This window comes from Poeciliopsis prolifica, unplaced genomic scaffold, assembly GCF_027474105.1.
Source record: "Poeciliopsis prolifica strain line A6 unplaced genomic scaffold, Auburn_PproV2 SCAFFOLD009, whole genome shotgun sequence".
Lineage (NCBI taxonomy): Eukaryota > Metazoa > Chordata > Actinopteri > Cyprinodontiformes > Poeciliidae > Poeciliopsis > Poeciliopsis prolifica.
In genome coordinates, this window is record NW_026562384.1 from 13,862,060 (window position 1) to 13,880,810 (window position 18,751).

Sequence of the window (18,751 nt, forward strand, 5' to 3'; positions counted from 1 at the left end):
TTGCAGCAAACTGCTGTGGATGTTCTACCAGTCAGTGATCGCCAGTGTCCTCTTCTACACCGTGGTGTGCTGGGGAGGCAGCACATCCAAGAAGGACACGTCCAGACTGGACAAACTGATCAGGCGTGCCGGCTCTGTGGTCGGCATGAAGTTGGACTCTCTGGTGACGGTGGCAGAGGCGAGGACACTGAACAAACTGCTGGACATCATGGACGATAGCAGCCACCCTCTACACGTCATCAGCAGCCAGAGGAGCCTGTTCAGTGACAAACTGCTGCTTCCCAAGTGCCGGACCAATAGATTCAAGAACTCCTTTGTCCCCCACGCCTTCAGACTGTACAACTCCTCACTGGGGGGTCGGAGGTGACACAGGACAGAGGGAAGAAGGAGTAGTTTTTCTACAAATGTGAACTCCATATTTATCAGGCCAAACCATACAGTGCAAATACCATATCACTGGTCAATCTATCCACCAAATTGCTATAATTTCCTTTTGTGTTGTATTTATATTCTTTGTTTTGTATTTATATTCTTATTATGTTTACTGTGTACCTTGTATTTAATTTGTATTTTTTTGTATTCTTTTGTGTATGCTTACTGTGTGCCACATTTTTGCCTGTGAGCTGCTGGTAACTATAATTTCCTGAGGGAGTCTTCCCAAGGGATCAATAAAGTCAAGTCTAAGTCTCTAAGTCTATTTATCATGAGCTAAATGGAGTTTCCTTCTTGTGTTTTGCTGACCCGTATAGAGTTAATAGCCTGGTCCCTGGTAGTAAACCTGCGGTCAGCCTTAACGTTGGTCAGGGATTATGGTGCAATCCTGGCACACGGGACGTTTACCTGCTGAGCTGCATTTCTGAAGGGTAAATATTGCAAAATGTGCATCTCTGTGAGCCTCCAGTGAGAGGATTACTACTGCCTGCATAATGACACACACTCCCTTCACCCTGGTGGCATCCGCCCCACTAAACCTCCTCCTCCTCATCCTCTTATTTACCCTGAGAGGCTCTCTGTTTGGGGCTCTGTGTCTCTCTGAGGATCTGCAGGATAATGCTCTCACGTCCTCCGCCAGCTCTCTGTGTTTTTACCAGACATACCTCCCTTTTTAAGAGGAAGATTTCCACATTCACTGCAAGATTTCTTTCAGTTTCCGGAAGTTTGCTGCAAAGGGATTTGTTTCATGTTTCTCTGCTTCGTGTGTTTTTATTTTATTCCCCATGCTTCTTGCTCATGTGAGGGACAGTAAAGGACTTTCCGTGTTTGTTCCAACATAAATCAGACGTGTTTTTTCACAGCGCATTCAGCCTCGTCACCTCAATCGGGGGATGAGAGGACCTTATTTGGCCTTTTCGGGACTGTAGTTGCATTTTGTGGAAGCGGATATGGGCCAGTTCTCTGCTCCACAGGCGCGTCTTTCAGAGGCGCCGGAGCCGCGCCGCCTCGGATGAAGTGCGGCCGCTGCAGGTTTTTCTGTGTGGAGGATTTGCGACATGGGCTGAGCTCCTGCAACGACTCTGCGTTGGTCTCCTGAAAGCTGCTCAAATATGCGAGGATGGACGGCGGGAAGCGGAGACTGGTGAAGGTTTAATTTCTCACGCACAGAAACAACTGGACGTTAATTCAAGTTTAGTCAGAAAGACGAATCCCTCGGTGATTTAGTTTCTTTTAATCTTTTTCTTAAAGTGATGACAATGCCTCTTTTATTTCTAATATATGAAGGGCGCATGTACAACTTAGTGCGAGCAGAGAGGAAACGTCGGTTATCTGTTTAATGTTAGAACAGATTCGAGGTGGAAAAAGTTGAGACTGTTCGCACTTTTGGATCACGTTTCCTGCGCGTTTGGTTCGGAGCCGCAGCCTCACCGTTCAGGGAGATCGCTTCTTCCCTCATCCCCTCCAGCCATGTGGCTCCCCTTCCTCGCCCTCCTGCTCCCTCTGCGGCTCTCCGAGGGCATCAACACGTGTCAGTCCATCGACCTGGACGCGCAGAAGTCGCGGCGCATCGAGGCGGTGCGCGGCCAGATCCTCAGCAAGCTGCGCATCCGCAGCCCGCCGGAGGACGACGACGACCCGCCGTCGGGCTCCGTGCCGCCCGAGGTCATGCTGCTTTACAACAGCACGCGGGAGGTGCTGAGGGAGCGCACGCGGATGGCCGAGTCCGCGTGCGAGCGCGAGAGCAGCGAGGAGGATTATTATGCCAAAGAGGTGCAGAGGATCGACATGCAGCCCCCGCGCACCGACTCCAGTAAGTGTCAGGAGGTGAACAGGCTGCGCATTCAGTGTGGTTTGGTGCCAGGATGCTTTAATGCACCAAAACATTCTGTTTTAATAATTAGAAACCATTTTTTTATTGGACTTGCCCTCCAGGGTGAACACGTGTGTCTGGACTTGGAGGGGGAAAAAAGACAGAAGATTAATAACTAAAATGTATCAGTGACTCATTTTCTGAGAGAAAAGCACAGGGGCAATTTAATTCATAGCATTTAAAGAAACAGAAGATTATGACTTTAAACACAGTTATAGAAATCAAATGTCTATCACTTGGACAGTAGCTTCACTTCCCAACCTGAGACACTTTATGTATTTCGGCTTTGTGAAGTAAAAAAAGACGCGAAACGTAAATCACCTCGTATTTTTATGTCATTTCATTTTTGTTTTAAATCAATATTTTATCAGCTGATAAATTATATTTCTCCCAACATTAAATCGACCCGTCAGAATGTAAACACCGTAAATTCCTCATTTGGTGTTAATTGATGTGATTTACACTTTATTTCCCTGGACAGTCTATTAGATTCCCAGTCTATTAGATTCCCAGTCTAATAGATTCCCAGTCTAATAGATTCCCAGGTGATTCTCTGTGGTTATTTCCAGCTGCCAGATTTTTGGGCTTCAGATCATTTACACCAGATTCCCACTAGGTGTCAGTATATGGAGTGAATTCCAGTGAGGGAAGGAAACATAATGACTATTGAAGGGTTAAACCTAAAGTGGCTTACTGTTTAAAACTGTTAAACCATCTGCGATCTCCATATTCTTTACTTTCATTTTTCCCAAAAAATCCCTGGAGAAATGTTGATATTGCATCACTGTTTGGTGCATGAAGTTTGGCATTGAAATGATTCATTACAGAGAAACATAGATCAGAGTTGTAACCCCCCCACAAAATTATCAAACAACGAAAAACACTTTTATTTTCAAGGGCTAAATAATTCTTATTTTGTGACTAATGGTTTGATTTTATTCTTGAGAGTCCAAATTATTTAAATAAGCAACTAATTTAGTAATCAAATAATCTTTATTTTAATTACAAGCCTTGAATTTCTTATTTTGTTATTATTTTATGTTAGTTTAGATGAGAAAGTAAAAAAATCTTTAGAAGAATGCAGGTTCTTCTTTATGTGTTTTATCACTTTCAAAATAAGAAAGTCTGGTTTGAATGGTTTGTGTGAGCTGTACTTTAAAAATCAATGTTTAAACTTTATTCTGCCAAATTTAAAACCTCCTCATCATATGCAGCGTTCCTGGTTTTCATAGTGACAAACGTCTACAATCCCTATCGGACTCAAATCCGTCTCTGCTTCTGATTGGTCAAACCATCAGAGGAACAACATGGCTTCAACACCAAACAGGAAGTTATTTGTAATTTCTTTTTTACAACCAAGAGCAAAACTAATCTCAATATTTTTATACTTTAAACTATTTTCATTCAACCAAGAAGCCATTTTCTGACTCAGAAAAAGAGAAAGACATTTCTCACAACACAAGAAGATAACATAAAAGGAGTAAGAACTTTGAAAAAATTTGTTTTTAAGATTGAAAATTGCTTAATCCCTCTATAATCTTTCTTAAAATGAAAGAAATCAAATTATACTTTCAAAGCATCTCTTTGCACGTCTCCACTTGCATTTTTAATGATTTTTCTATGCTGATGAGCTCTGAGTCATTTCCAAGAAAATGCCTGGGAGCTTCAGTCATGTTCTTCCACCTGCCTGTGGCGTGTTGCTTAAAAAATCAGTCAATCAAAGGACTAATCAGGTTTAGAAAAAAACTCTATCTGATGAACAGTATCTGAACGTCATGTTGTTTTTATGAAGCTGGAAAGAAATGTGCTAAAGACCCGGCAGAATCATCAGCCAATCTTCTTTCTGCTTTCAGTAGCATTCACTGATTAAAATTGTCCTTAAGTTATAAATTATTTTAGTTAGTAATAAAAACAGATTGTACAATAACAGGTTTGTTTTTTGCACAAATGATGACAAGTGAATCCTTTCCACCAAAAAGTAAATAAATATGAAAAAAACTAATACCTAATTTTTGTTTTTTTGCAAATAGATTTGAAGTTTCTGAAAATCTCAAACTATATGGTTTTTACAATTGTCATCTTAAACTTTAAGTAGGAGCTATAAAATATTGTGCATGATTTTTGCAAATGGACAGTAGATATGCATGGATGTGTAGTAATTGATTAGTCTTACGATCAATTAGTAAATCAAATACAAAAATTCACAACATTCTGCATATTTTTAGCTCATTTTTATACAATATTAGAAATACATTAAAAATGCAAGTAAACAAGTGATTCAAATAATTTTTTTGAAATAAAGAAATAAACATTTTATTGTCTAAAATGCAATAACATAGTATTCCTTTAGTGCACTCTTGATCATTTGTAGCAAAGGATGCATCTGCTGCCAGAAAAATACTTCAAATACTAACATGTGAAAAGCTGAGTGCTTTCTGATGTGTCGGGATGATCTGTTTAATTGGTGGATTAATTGAATAACAATTGGATGGGAAAAGGATCTTAATTGGATCACTTCTGGATTATTGTATTTTTAAATGTAGAGGCTGATAGAGGCTTTATTCCTCTAACAGGAATAAAGCTTACCTCAGAGTGGGATTGCTTCCTTTTATGAAAGTTTTTGGCACATTAAAAGTGTGGTTGTTTAAGATGGGGTGTCCCAATGTGCTGCGCTGCTGCAGAGGAACCAGTTAGCAAGTCTTTTGTGGTGGCAGCGGGTTTTGGTTTAACAGACCTGTTGCAGATTGAAGGGTGATTCAGCTGGGTATTATGTAATTACATAACTGGATGATTTTTTTATGCACTCTAACCATCAATCATCCGTACGTTATACATAAAACCCAACACTTTAAGCCTGTAATTTAGCCTGAAGACTCTCATCAGTAGTAATTATGTCCGAGACAATGCATCAGTCCCACAGTCTGAAGACTTGACCTTTAGTCATAGTTCTGGATTTCTTTCCCGTCCAGATGCTGTGCAGCCGGCGGCACCGAACCTCTACTACCGAGTGGTCCACTTTGACGTCAGGGATGTGGATCTGATCAACAGCACCCTGGTCAAGGCTGAGTTCAGGATCTTCAGAGCTCCCAACCCACTGGCTCGGGCCTCAGAGCAAAGAGTGGAGCTCTACCAGGTACAGCTTTTGTTAGGCTCACATGTTTCATGTCTAAGGTTAAAATCTAATTTCAAGTTATAGAGCTGAACAAATTGTTACATTTCTCCTCCCTGAGTGTAATGATTGTGCAGAATGTTCTGCTGTGAGCATTTTGTTTACATCTATTAAAGATAAAGAAGTCTGCAATAGACAATTTATGGCTGAATTATTTTAAATTAAAACCTTTTACACTTTATGAAGGAGTGACAAACGACCAAATGAAAAAACTCAACACTTTTTGTTGCTGACAATCCTGGAGGGCTGAGTTTATCTAAGACTGTAGCTGCTAAACAGACCAGAGGAGAGAAGGTCGCTGGTTATGAAGTTATGAAATAAGGACATTTTCAAGCTGCTGGTAGGTAGGGGCCTCCAGAAATGATTTAATTGTAACACAGACCATATATCCAAACCTTGTGAAGTTATTATTTCTTTTAACAATTTCATTTAATTCTTTTACTCATTTGACCACATTAATATTTGTCGAATTTGCAGAGAGATTCTGCAGAACCAGTCAGATGAGTTTCCTGTGGAACAATGCCTCACAACACATAACATAGCAAGGGTCAGTATCTGTTAACAGATAAGAACAAATAGTTTTGATAATTATGGTGTGATGGAATAAGCCCATCACACCATACTATACGTCAAAAGCTCAGAGTACGTGCTGGGTTTCCTTTAGCAAACCTGATTTATGGAATCTCACATATTTGAACAGAAAATGTTTATCATTTAAGGAATTAGCTCTTTGCCATTTGCCAGAGTCTCAGCCTGATCTGTTACCACAGATTTTGTCCGCAAGCTGTAGCATCATTTATAGAGAATGACAATCATGTTCAATTTTATTTAATGCATTCATCTGAGAAAAAAATTTACATTTAAGATTTAATGAGGAAGTTTACTCTGTAAAAGTCTAAAGAATCATCATGATAGTTAGATTGTTGTGTTACCATGTCTACAGTATGGTGTAATCTTTGTGTTTGAATTGGGTTTGTTCACAAATACATCACAGCAAATAACCAGTAATTAGTGATTGATTTAAACTCGGCCAATAAACCTGGTCTCCCTCTCTCAGATTCACCTTATCTATATTTAAACATGTTAGTGATGCTGAGGTTCTTAGTAGGAAGGATTTCGGGGTGGGTTTCTGTGTAAGGCCTCATATTATCTTGGGCCGGCCCTGCATGAACAGCCACTGCGATGCACATCTCTACCTGGAATCCCCCTGTGGCCCCTATGTCAGATGCTTTAGGGACATTTTGATTCATTTAATTGTGGCATGTTTGACTTTATGCTGCGGTTCTGATTATTGCTCCAGTATTTTCTCTGATGTTTATTTTGTGAACTCTAAATGCTCTGCCCCGAATCTTCCTTTAACACTTGAGGTTCTGCAATAACTTCTATTTACAGTCACTCACCTCCAGCCCAGATCCCCTCAGCAGCAGCTTTAACCCGCCTGGTAGAAACGTTAAGGAGAAGCAGAGCGAACAGACAGCAGGTGGTACCGGGTGGTACTGGATGGTGCCGGGTGGTACTGGATGGTACCGGGTGGTACTGGATGGTGCTTGGGCTTTGAGGTGCTTCTTGACTCGCGGTTACAGGTGGTACCTTGTCTTACATCAGGATGTCTGATATAAAGACAGACATTGTTTCTATCTGTCGGTGGGACCGACTCAGACCGCCTGTAGAACCGGGCCTTTAGCAGAATGATAAAGTTAAAGTCAGAAGTTTCTCTGCAGCTGAAGCTATTCTGTGTTTAGGGGTGAGGCGGGTTTTGTCCCATTAATGCAAAGACAATAATAAAAATATAAATAGAAACAGTTTTTCTAACGTCAACATCAGATCTACGGTTTTATTCACAAACTAGTGTATGAAAAAAATATTCTTGCCCATAATTTGATAGTTAAAGGGCACAGCCTTGGACCGGGTGTCTGAACAACATGGAGGCAGAAACAGAGAATGATAGTAGGGGCAGGAGACCCCTCCACCCCACCCTTCCTGCACGTGCTTGTTTCTGTGTTTCCGACTGGTCTGCCAGTCCGTCTACCAGAGTACATGAACTCTGTCCTTTTCTTCCTGTGTGTTTGTTCTTCCAGATACTGAAGCCAGAGGAAGACAGCACGTCCACTCAGCGCTACATCGACTCTCGGACCGTCCAGCTGAGAGCTAAAGGAGCCTGGCTCTCCTTGGATGTCACAGAAACAATCAAAGACTGGGTGTCAGATCCAGGTGAGCTTCATGCCGCTTATGATGCAAACATGTGTTTGTGTGGTTCATCTTCATGTTTCCTTCTACCGCGTTCTTCTTCAGAAAACAATCTTGGCCTGAAGCTGGGCGTCCACTGTCCCTGCTGCACCTTTGTCCCATCCACCAACAACATCGTCCCTAACAAGAGCGAGGAGCTGGAGGCGCTGTTCGCTGGTTCGTTCTCATGTCTTGGCTTCAGATTAATTATGCGTTTTGGGTTCAGCCTGTTGAGCAGGACTGCTGCCTTTTTTGTGGGCTGCACATTGTTTATTTAGATGTTGACTGTTTATACATGACCATTATTTGCATGTGGAAATAAACAGCTTGGAGAACCGCAGAGCACAAAGGGAGCAAACTTAAACCTCTGCTGCATCGCTTTGAAAGTGAGAAATGCAGCTTTGCAGATTTATTATGGTGCCATCCATCTTCCAGATCATGAGCTGTGAACTCAAAGAGGAGAATATTATGCAAGAAGCTTTAAAAAGCATCCATGAATCACTTACTCACTATCGTGCAGGAATAAATGCGAAACTGTTCCTCCGCACACTGAGATACTGTTTAATTCCAGACTGTCTGTGTTGCCTCATGTAGGCCCTCAAATTATGGCGCTCAGAGGATTTGCACTCAGCTCTGCCAAGTCTGAATTTTTTTTTTTTCTCACACTCGGAAAAAAAAAAAAGCAATTTGTGATACTCGGAAGACAAGCAGGGGCTTGTGTTTGTGCTCCCGTGGTTCAAAAAGAGACAGTAAAATCAAAAAGTCAGACAAACTGTCAGGTCGTCAGTGCTGGATTTTGTTTTTTTATGCAGAACATCTGTATCACATTCCTTTATGGTTCGTTTACTCCTTAAAAAATGTCAAAACCTGGATAATAAGTTTTTTCTTTTGCCTTCCTCAGAAGCACAAAGTCATTGGAGAAAGAAAAGCACAGCTGCAGCATTTGTCTGCGTTCATAATCATAGAGAAACACTTTGCACCTAGATGTTATCATTTGTACATATTTTAGTGGTACGGTCACTAAAAGTGAACCCAGTGACAAATTGCGCATGCTTAGTTGCAAAAGCATTTTAAATCACTCAACTTCTATATTTTTATTTTCATGTTTATACTGTAAAAAGGAAAACAAAATGCTATATTTTAAAAGGATTTAGTGTTTGTATGGCAAGTGTTTATATATTTTGTAGAAGCCTCTGAGGTCTGTCAGAGAACATTAGTAAACAAACAATGAACACAACCAAACTTCTGTTAAAACGAACACAGCATGTTTCCTGGCCTGATAAAAAAAATCCCTACTCTAAAACACGGTGGAGGCAGCACCATGCTGTGGAAATGCTTTTGCTTGAGCAATTAATGAAGAAACCTGTCAGAGGCAGCAAAAACCTGAGAGTGAAGCGAAGGTCCGTTTTCCAGCAGGGGAACAACCCGAACCGTACATCCAGAATGGCCTAGTTAAAGTATAAACCTAAACTTCAAATGACAATTTGCGGTTCAGCTTGTTATGCTTTAGCTATCTCAATTAAAACACGTAAAGCTGCATGTGGAACGAGAAGCGACTCAAAGGGGGTAGATACATGTGCATGCCACACTTTTCAGATTTTTATGTGTAAAAACTTTTGCAAATTGTTATTTCGATTTATGACATAAAATCAAAATAATAAAGTATTTTTGATCTGAATGGGAGTGAATTTCAGCAGAGCTGGTGGTTGTTTATCTGACCGCCTCGTCGCTCTCTGTAGGTGTGGATGACGAGCGCCTTCGTCAGATGAGGAAGCCCGGTCAGGTCAAAGGCCAGCCGGATTTCAGCACCAAGACGCCGCACCTCATCCTCACCCTGCTGCCAAGCGACCGAGTGGACAACCCGGCCAAGAAGAACCGTAAGCGCCGGGCGGCAGCCACAGAAACCTCAACCTGCTCCCGGTAGGCCCCCTTCCAGCCGCTCGTGTGCGGGTTTCTCTCTCTGACTGACAGCTCTGACACTCCTCCACTGTCTTCAGTTTGGTCATTTTGAAGAATAGCTGCGGTGGATGGCATATTTCTTTTTTTTTCCCTCCTGACCCACTTTGCAGAGTATTGTGTGGCAACCCTAACAGCCCTGACCCTGTGTTTAGAGAGCAGGCCGACGGGTGTGCAGCGTTTTATTTAGACTACCTCATGCTGCAGGAGAAAACTCTGGCAGCCCTGCATGCTCATTACTTTGTGATGGCGGTAACCTGTTGTAATTTTCCCATGACCCAGACACTGCAGAGCGGGATGGAAAGCTGAAAAGTCACTTTGTGTGTTTGCCTTTGTGTTTCCTAGAGGGTCGAATCAGGGCTGCTGCCTGCGCTCGCTCTACATCGACTTCAGGCGGGACCTCAACTGGAAGTGGATCCATGAGCCAAAAGGTTACAAAGCCAATTTCTGTGCTGGTAACTGTCCGTACCTCTGGAGCGCCAACAACCACTACAACATGGTGGGTTTCAGTGATCAAGTGCTAAAATAATGTGTGACTGGAGCTGAACAATATCGCTGGTTTGTGAAGAATAGACTCTTAAGATCAGTGGAGATGCACCGATCTGGGATTTTGTTACTATTTTGTGATCACAAATCCTGTAAAATCTAAATGTTTGTATTTTCTTGTTGAATGTAAGCCTAATTTTAAAAGTAGACGGGGTGTAAAACTGGGAGCTGGTTACACAGAAGAGGAATTTGATAACTAAAGGATCTGCCTCCACTTTTAAAAACTGTAGGAACTAGAAGCAAACCTGCAGGCTGAGAAATAAGGGTTTTGCTAGGAACATCTGGACCAATTAGATCTCTGATGAATGATCAGAACAGGACCAATAATTCAGGGCATCTGAAAACATCAGATTTATTATTCTTTGAGCAACACAATGCATTCTTCCTTCAAACTCCAAACACTCTGAGATGCCTCACTAAAAATATAAATCAATAGCAATTTATATGGCAATATAAACACATGATCAATATCAGTAGATAATATGTCTGATAAAATATTCAATATTCAGACTATTCACTGAACTCTGATCCAGAAATGCACAGCATTCTGAGTGATGTAGGCAGAGGAAAGACTTTCACGGCCAGCTCCGCAAAGCTGGTGGAAATAACCCACTCGCTCACTCTCTGGTTACCTAGTTTTGGTGCACAGCATTATCTGCTCACATTTGGTAAATACAAGATAAAAACATACCAGTAAGTGGATGTAAAACCATCCCAGAACGTCAGACTGACGTTTCTTAGGTGCTTTGTTTTGCTTATTTCAGCAAGATTCTCTCAAAAACCTAAATCTCTTTCTGCACGTATTAAAACCGGGTGTCCCTGTAGTAAAGGACTCCAGCTGGTTCTGTAATCTGTCTGCGGTTCTGACATGTCGACCACCGAACACATTTGGCTCACAAATTGATCCGTTCAGCAGCTGAAATCATTTATCAAGAAACGATGGGAAAACATTTAACTCTCAAAACTACATTTGGCTTCAGTCCGAACACCAACAGTGTTATAAAAATATCTCATGCAACAAGGAGGAAAAAATGCTCCTTTCCTAACTTTCCTGCAGTTTCTACATCCAACTTGTGGTTTTTCTGCTGTTTTCTATTGACTAATAGACTCAGACCTTCAAATCGCTGCATTCTTATTTCGTTTTGGTTTTTTTTTTTTTGTGCCAATTATTATGGAATGAAGATTGTCGACAACCTTTTCCAGCAAGGCCAAGTGAAGACAAATGAGTTCTTTTTTTCCAAATTATATTTCCCTCCAATGTGAAGATTCATGGCCTCTCGTGCTAAATAATTTTCTCTGGAAACACTGACAGACATGTCAGTGGACACTCAGCCAAATTATATAAACAGAAACATCTGCGATTGTCAAGAAAAATCTGAGCGGTCTCTGGTGAAACGGACCCCTGCCTGATCCAAGCTCAGCTCTCTGCCCAACTTTAATACATGGATGGTTTGAAGTGTGGGAAATGTTTTTCTCCTAAATGATCTTTGTTTGTGGTGGCTAGCAGCTCAGTTAGCTGAGGCTGGTTCAACCCTGAGTCATGAATGGCTGCCACACAGCGTACAAGCTGTTCGTCCATCTGTCCACCCATCCGTCCGTCCGTCCATACATACATACATACATTTATAAATCTATCTATTTATCCATTCAGTCTGATTTTTTAATCCAAGTTACATTTTAAATTTCTAACATTTTATTGTTAGCCTTTATATTTCTGCTCACAAGCTTATCAGTAAACATAGAGATGATCCATTTGAGAAGCCAGCATCACTGTGACATCCCCCAGATAAAGACGTTTCATGACAGATTTTCTGGTGCTAAATAATAAACCTGGTTTTAAATGGCTGATCTTGCAGCTGAACCCACCAGCAGAACACAGTAGTCGCTTGAGGAAAACGAGGAGGGAGTCTGAGCCAGCAGAGGATCTCCAGAGAGACTCCCAACTGGCTTCACATCCACATTCCTCATTCAGACCGATTAAACTTTTACATTTTTTGCCAAGAAGAACGGTGAAACGTTTCAGAAGAAAAATGTGCCACTTGTAGGATAATTCCCTGAAATATCTGGAGCTGCCAGAAAGGCTTTAATAAAATAAAGAGTCTAAATAGTGATCCATTGGTTTAACTCGGTTCTTATTTTGAGACTGCAGAGTTGCATGTGGATTTATTAGGATAAGTCCAGAAACTTTCCACCAGGACTGTATTGTCGACTGTCTTCTGGCTGCTGTTTTGTTTTTACCATAAAAATGTGAGAATGGCATCAAGTTTTCTTATATAACTCTTATTTCCCACAAAGTCAAACCATGCTTTAGTTGCCTGGCGATGTAAGAAAAACAACTCCACAACTCTTGTATAACAACCAAAGTCCTCAGCCAAAACCCTTGCTGAGGCAGGATCTCATCGTTCTCAGAAGAAAGAATGATTTTTGTGGTATTTAATAAAAAGTCTTCTCCTGTCTCTGCTCTGGTCAGATCCTGCCGCTGTACAACAAGCTGAACCCGGAGGCCTCCGCCTCCCCCTGCTGCGTCCCTCAGGAACTGGAGCCCCTCACTATCATGTACTACGTCGGCCGCACGCCTCGAGTCGAGCAGCTCTCCAACATGGTGGTCAAATCCTGCAAGTGTCGCTGATAAAAGCAGAGGAGGACTCTGCAAACTGAGATGGATCCTTCCTGACAGACTGAATCAGACGTCAGGATCTTTTTTTTTGTTCCTCACCGTCATGCTTCACTCTCTGGAACTTTCCGTTTGACGTTGGACCCTGTAAATATGACTACATAGGTTTATTAAATGTGTGTTTCTGTATATTAAAACTCAGAAAAGCCTTTGTTTTTCCATCAGCACCGAGCTTCAGTGGTAGCCACACCCAGACGTGTTTGTTCTAGGCTTCAAGGTGTTAATTTAAAGCCGGCGGCGTGGCAGTGAGGTGAAGCCTCGCAGACTCTGCAGAGATGAAAAAGCGAAGGAGGGCAGGGAGCAGATAGGAAAGAGAAGCAGGAGCCGCGTCCAGGCGGGGGCCCTGCCAGCTCTCTGCGGTCCCCAGGCTGAAATCTGCCCGCCGTAAACAGGATGTGAAAGGTTTCCAGACACCGACCCGACCACTCACGGAACGCCAGATTTAAACGCTCCCCTCGTCTCCTCTCCTTCTCTCCCTCTTTCTCTGTGCATCGCTCGAGGTTCTGGGATTTGTGGTGGGAGGAGAGAGGGAGAAAAGAGAGGCTTTGAAAAGGAGACGTGGGATGATAGGGCCGCATTTGGAACGGCTACACGTTTGGAAGGTGGTATTTTGCAGCCGTGGCAAATTTGTAACTATTCAGGCCTGGTGCATGAGTCTCATAATCACACTCCCTTTTTATTTCATCGTGTGATCATTATTTTATTATAAGGGGGTGGGCTTCCTGTTCTCTTGATCTTATTCTGTGACACTTTTTGTTTTCCAAACTCCTCCCTGATTCTCTGTGCACCCAATCATCCACACTGACCACTGTTGATTAAATATCTAAATGCTGGAAATAAAAGAAAAAAACCCAAAAACATCTCTGGGTCTGATTGACTGATTTTAAATATAGGCTCTCTGGTATGCCAGTGGTTTGTGTGTGAGGAGACAGTGTGTGTGTGTATATGTGTGTGTGTGTGTGGGAGGGGTGGGGGTGGAAATCGTGTGATTCTTGTAGTTTTACTGTGATTGTCCGTACAGCAAGATTAGTTTCTGTCCCGGCTGACGATAAAGGGACAGGAAGCAGTTCAATCATGGCAAAACACCAGGCTGCCACAGCAGCAGCCAGTTATAGATGAATTAGGCGGTTTGCGTTGAGTCCGACCACGGCCACAGGAAGTGCTGGTTTTCAGCTGGATGGCTGTGAAATTGTGTAAGTGGATATGTCCAACATTATTCTGGTCAACACTTTGTGCAACAGCTTTCCTAAATGCGAGATTTAGAAACTGATCCACACAAATAGGAAACCAGCCAAGCTTTTCGGAGGTGGAGTTCCAGCCAGAAGTTTACATACACTCATCCTCCGTTACTTTTGGGAAGTTTAACTATCTGAACTGGTCTTTTTTTACTGGGTAGAAGTATTATTGAACAAATTTACTGACTCAAAGAGACTGTAGGGCTTTTTAAAACCATCAACAAGGCAGAGGTGGGGCCTCTAGTCATTAATATTAAGACTTTAGATTTGACTTGAAAAATTGTTCAGACTTGGGCTAGATTTGACTTTTACACCATTGACATGGGACTTGAGTGTTTACTTGAGAAACGTGATATTTTACCCAAAATCTAACGTTAAAAACACATATTATTAAGTGGGCCCCATTAATTAATTTCACTCATTCCTTATTAACAGAGCTGACGTAAGCTGCAGCACAACCAATCAAATTAACAATATTTAATAAATTAAAAATCGGGTGAAAAAAGCCACAGACAAATGTCTTTTGAGTAAATCAACAATAAAGTATTAAAAAAAAGCAGAGTGCAAAATGCAAAACCTGCTTGAAGAGGATCTCAGATTGAGATGCAACAATGTCAACATTTGGTATTTGAAGTTGCACAAAGAACAGGAGGTGGAAGCTACTTTTCTTTAGCTTAGGCTTTAGCTATTTCCTTGTTGTTAGCGAGTGTACTCTGTGCCATGTTGATGACACATCTTAGTGTTCACTTATATTTTATGCTGTCATAAATCCAGTCCTTCAAACGCATCCACAAATAATGCAGCTAGAGAGCGGGGTCCCATGTTCTGTGCCTGAACTGTGCAAGATGGAGGTGGTGTTTTTATGCTTGGTGTACAGCTGCTCAAATTAGGTTTTAGATAAATACAGATTTTAAAAAGAACACATAATTTAATATTTACATCTAGTATACAACTGCAACATTGTCAAAAAACAAACAAACAAAAAAAAAAACTCAAAGGGACTTGAAATTCCAAGTTTCAGACTTTGGGCTTGACTCGACTTTTTCAAGTCTTTGCTTGAGAGTTGATCAGGACTTCAGGATAAACTTGAGGCTGACTTGAGACTTGCAAAACACCGACTTGGTCCCACCTCTGCAATCAGATCCCAGTCTTATTTGTTTTTTAATCGGAAACGGCTTTTAAAGGTGTTGACTAATGTTTTCACCGCAGTTTCATTTCAGTTCAATGCAATTTTAAAAGCACTTGTCGCAGAAGTGATGTTTTTTTTATAATTTGACTCGTTCGGCTCCTTAGCGTTGTGAATGCAGCAGTTTGTCTGTTTCAACATCGAAGGACACATTCAAGATGCCTCTGAAGCTAAAATAGTTTAAAGAGGTACAAACTGTTTTTGCAGCCGTAGCAGTAAACTTGTTTGTCTGAGCCGCAGCAAAGCTACGTTTTCACTGTATATAAATGCGTCTCATGTGTTGGGGTGTCAGGACTTCAGCTGTGGTGAGGCTCCTTCTTCCCCCCAGCATCTGTTAGTCCTTTCCACTTAACTACCCCTTGTTATGTCCAACCTGTACTTATCCCACGATAGAGCTCCTTGCTGTTTGCTCTCACACTGGAACCTTGTCTATGAGAGGCACACACACTCTGGTTGTTGACCCTTGCTTTCTCACGCACACCCTTTTTTCTTAAAAAAAAAAAAAAAAAAGGAGCCATATTTGAATGTGTGTAGACCCCCGGGGCATAGAGAGCCCTCTCATACATGCAAAACATACAGACGCCATGATTCATGGTCCTGGTTCATCACACATTCACTCACACTGACTGAAAATGTAAAGACAGCCTTTGACAGAAGCTGTAAAACAGAACAGAAGGCAATTCTTCCTTACATGCACCTCATGACCTCACAGTGCAGCTTTTGGATCAGAGTCCCAACTGAAGTCATTTCTACTTTTTCGGGCAGCTAAATTCAATATACAACTTCTCGGGGCAACGGCGCGCACCATAAAAGCCAACTGAGGTTTATACAAGCTGCAGAGGAGGATTGAGGTTCAGATATGGATCTGCAGCCTCAGGATTATTAAAACCTTTGAGGAGTTGCTAGAGAAGTGGAGCGGAGGGCCTGTTAAAGCCCCTCTGTTCCACAGAGGAGGGTGTGATACCTGTAATTGAACTCCATATATGAAGAAAAGGCTGAGTCAGTTTAAGGAGAGATGTAGATTAATTTACATACAGGTAATCTGATGCTAAATCTGAGAAATACTCAGATTATTCAGCAACATGTCCATTATAGTGATGCAAACTTCTGCTTCTCTCTAAACCTTTTCTATTTATCTTCGTCAAAAAGTATTACATTAAATTTTTCACATTTTGTCTGATTCGAACCCAGCACTCCTATCCATTTTATCTAGTTTATTTAATAGTTTTTCTGCATAATTGTGAAATAAAATAAAATCCTACACATTTTAAAATTCTGAAAAGAGTGTGCATTTGTATTCAACTCACTTTATTCTCAAATCTCTAAATAAAATCAGTTTTCTTCAGAGTAAAATTAGGCAAACAAACAGCGTTATGTCGGCCCCACTGATCATGCTGTGGGTTATTTTTCTCTTGCAGGAAGAAGCAAGACACGAGTTAATGCAAGCATGAACGGCTCTAAAGCAATCCTGTTGAAAACACAAGGGGACAGTTTGGACGACAGCAAATTGATGTGTCGGAATGGCCTAGCCAAAGTCCAGACCTAGATTTGATCAATAAATCAAATCTAGGTAAATCAAAAAGTGGCTCCACAAAGTATTGACTCATTGGTGAAATCCTATTAAAATACTTTAAGGTTTGTGATTACACTGTGATTCAATGCGAATGCCAACTCAAGACGTGAAGACTTTACACTAGACAGGATCTCTATCCTGTTATCGCTGTAATAAGTGTTTTTCTCCATTTGTTCTCTTTGTTTATGCTTGTCAATTTTTCCTGTGCTCTCACCTTCTCGCTGGTCAAACACTCCTTCCTGAGTTTTGTTTTCCTTCCTGCTTTGGAAGAAACTTTGGGACAAACGTTAGAACTGAAATATGATTCAGAACAAGCTACTGGTTTCATTAAGGAGACACCTTCGCTATAGTTGTCCACACTGAATTTAATTTATTAAACTATACAAAATAAACCCTTAATGCATTTTAAAACAGTTTAAAGTTCTTATACAAGTTATAATTTTGTATTAGAGTTCTGGAAAAAATAAAGAGACCGCTGGACTGAAAACTGTCTGGTTATTCCACCTAGTATTGATTTCTGAACTCTTCCTGAGTTCAAACATTAATGCTGTTGTTTCTTTGTTTCATGCACAAACAAAGATGCTTGGATTCCTCCTCCTGATGCGGACTCTCACCCTCAACCCAGTGGGAAGAGTTTACCTTGAACCCTGGCCCTTGACTTTGTTAAATTTAGTAAACTGATGTCTTTAAAACGTTCTGTTTGTTGAGCATTAAATTTTAACACTTTGCAATTTGCAAATAGTGTTATTTACTCCCACAAAGAAAGTCTAAAAATGAAACCGGTTTGAGATTACAAACCCAGACGCAGTAAAAACAGCCTGAGGAGTCACAGCGACTGAACTGCTGATGCATCGCACTTGGCCCACCACCTTCCTCTCTTTCTCGCCTTCTGTCAACAAAGTACAAAATCTGCGGGAGCCTGGATCTGAGCACGGCCTCAGTCTGTTACTTATTTTGGCCCCAGACGAGGGCTTAATGCCACGATATCTTTGTGAACTAGATCTTGACTCTGAGTATGCAGGAACTGACTGTTTACCCCTCATTTACCAAGAAATGAGCTCACTCAGGTCTCAGGGTGCAGATCATTACGCATCTTCTGCTTCACAGAGCATCCGCAATTCTCTACTGGTTTTATATGCTTTGCTGCACATATTTAACATTTTTGAGGGTTCAAAATGTACTTGTTGCATTTTTCATCCCACTGGTGGACCCGTGTTTTATTTTAGCTCAAGATTTTGAGACCAGAACTCAAGCATCTTCTCTTACGACTTTTAGGTCAAGAAAAAGAAACATAATAAAAACAAATCAGATCTTACAAAAGCCGCTATAAGAGAGCCGTAGACGTTTGGATGAGGAACTTTATGACTGACCAAAACTGTAGACGGAACCAAAATTAAATATTTTAAATATATGCTCCATAATGAGCCTTATGATGTCACTATAAGTCTTGATGTTTTAGAGAACGCTGCTGAAAGTCATGGCAAACATAAATAACTGGTGAATATGCAATAAAAAACAAAACAAATGTAAAAGATGTTAAAAATGAAGCTGACTTTGAAACATCTCATAGAAGTTGGTACACATTAAATCTAGTAAAACCTTGAGGTTTCCTTGTTTTTTTTAGGACGTCCATTCATACTTTATCCCTTTTTTTCCTGTTTTTCTCCAGTTGAAAATTTTTTGGCCAAAATATGAAACAGTCCTCCACTGTGAGGTGGTAATTCAGTGATTATTTTGGGGAGCTTTCACAACACTGGGTAGATTTTATGGCTTTTACTATTTTGATTCTTTAAAATATTCATGAGTGGTTTCAAGAAATTGAAACCCCCTGTTTCCTTTATCCCTTATATGACTTTAAAACCTCAGACTTAAAAGTTTTTT

At 41.1% G+C, this 18,751-nt stretch overlaps 1 protein-coding gene across 1 annotated transcript; it reads left to right on the forward strand.

The window, feature by feature from the left end:
- Nucleotides 1–980: 980 nt before the first annotated feature.
- Nucleotides 981–13,736, forward strand: tgfb5 (transforming growth factor, beta 5). The gene is made up of 7 exons (XM_055034442.1): nucleotides 981–2,245; nucleotides 5,275–5,438; nucleotides 7,553–7,685; nucleotides 7,767–7,877; nucleotides 9,440–9,620; nucleotides 10,002–10,155; nucleotides 12,673–13,736. The coding sequence occupies exons 1-7, from the start codon at nucleotides 1,903–1,905 to the stop codon at nucleotides 12,829–12,831; spliced, it is 1,245 nt and encodes a 414-aa protein (XP_054890417.1). The 5' UTR covers nucleotides 981–1,902; the 3' UTR covers nucleotides 12,832–13,736.
- Nucleotides 13,737–18,751: the final 5,015 nt, after the last annotated feature.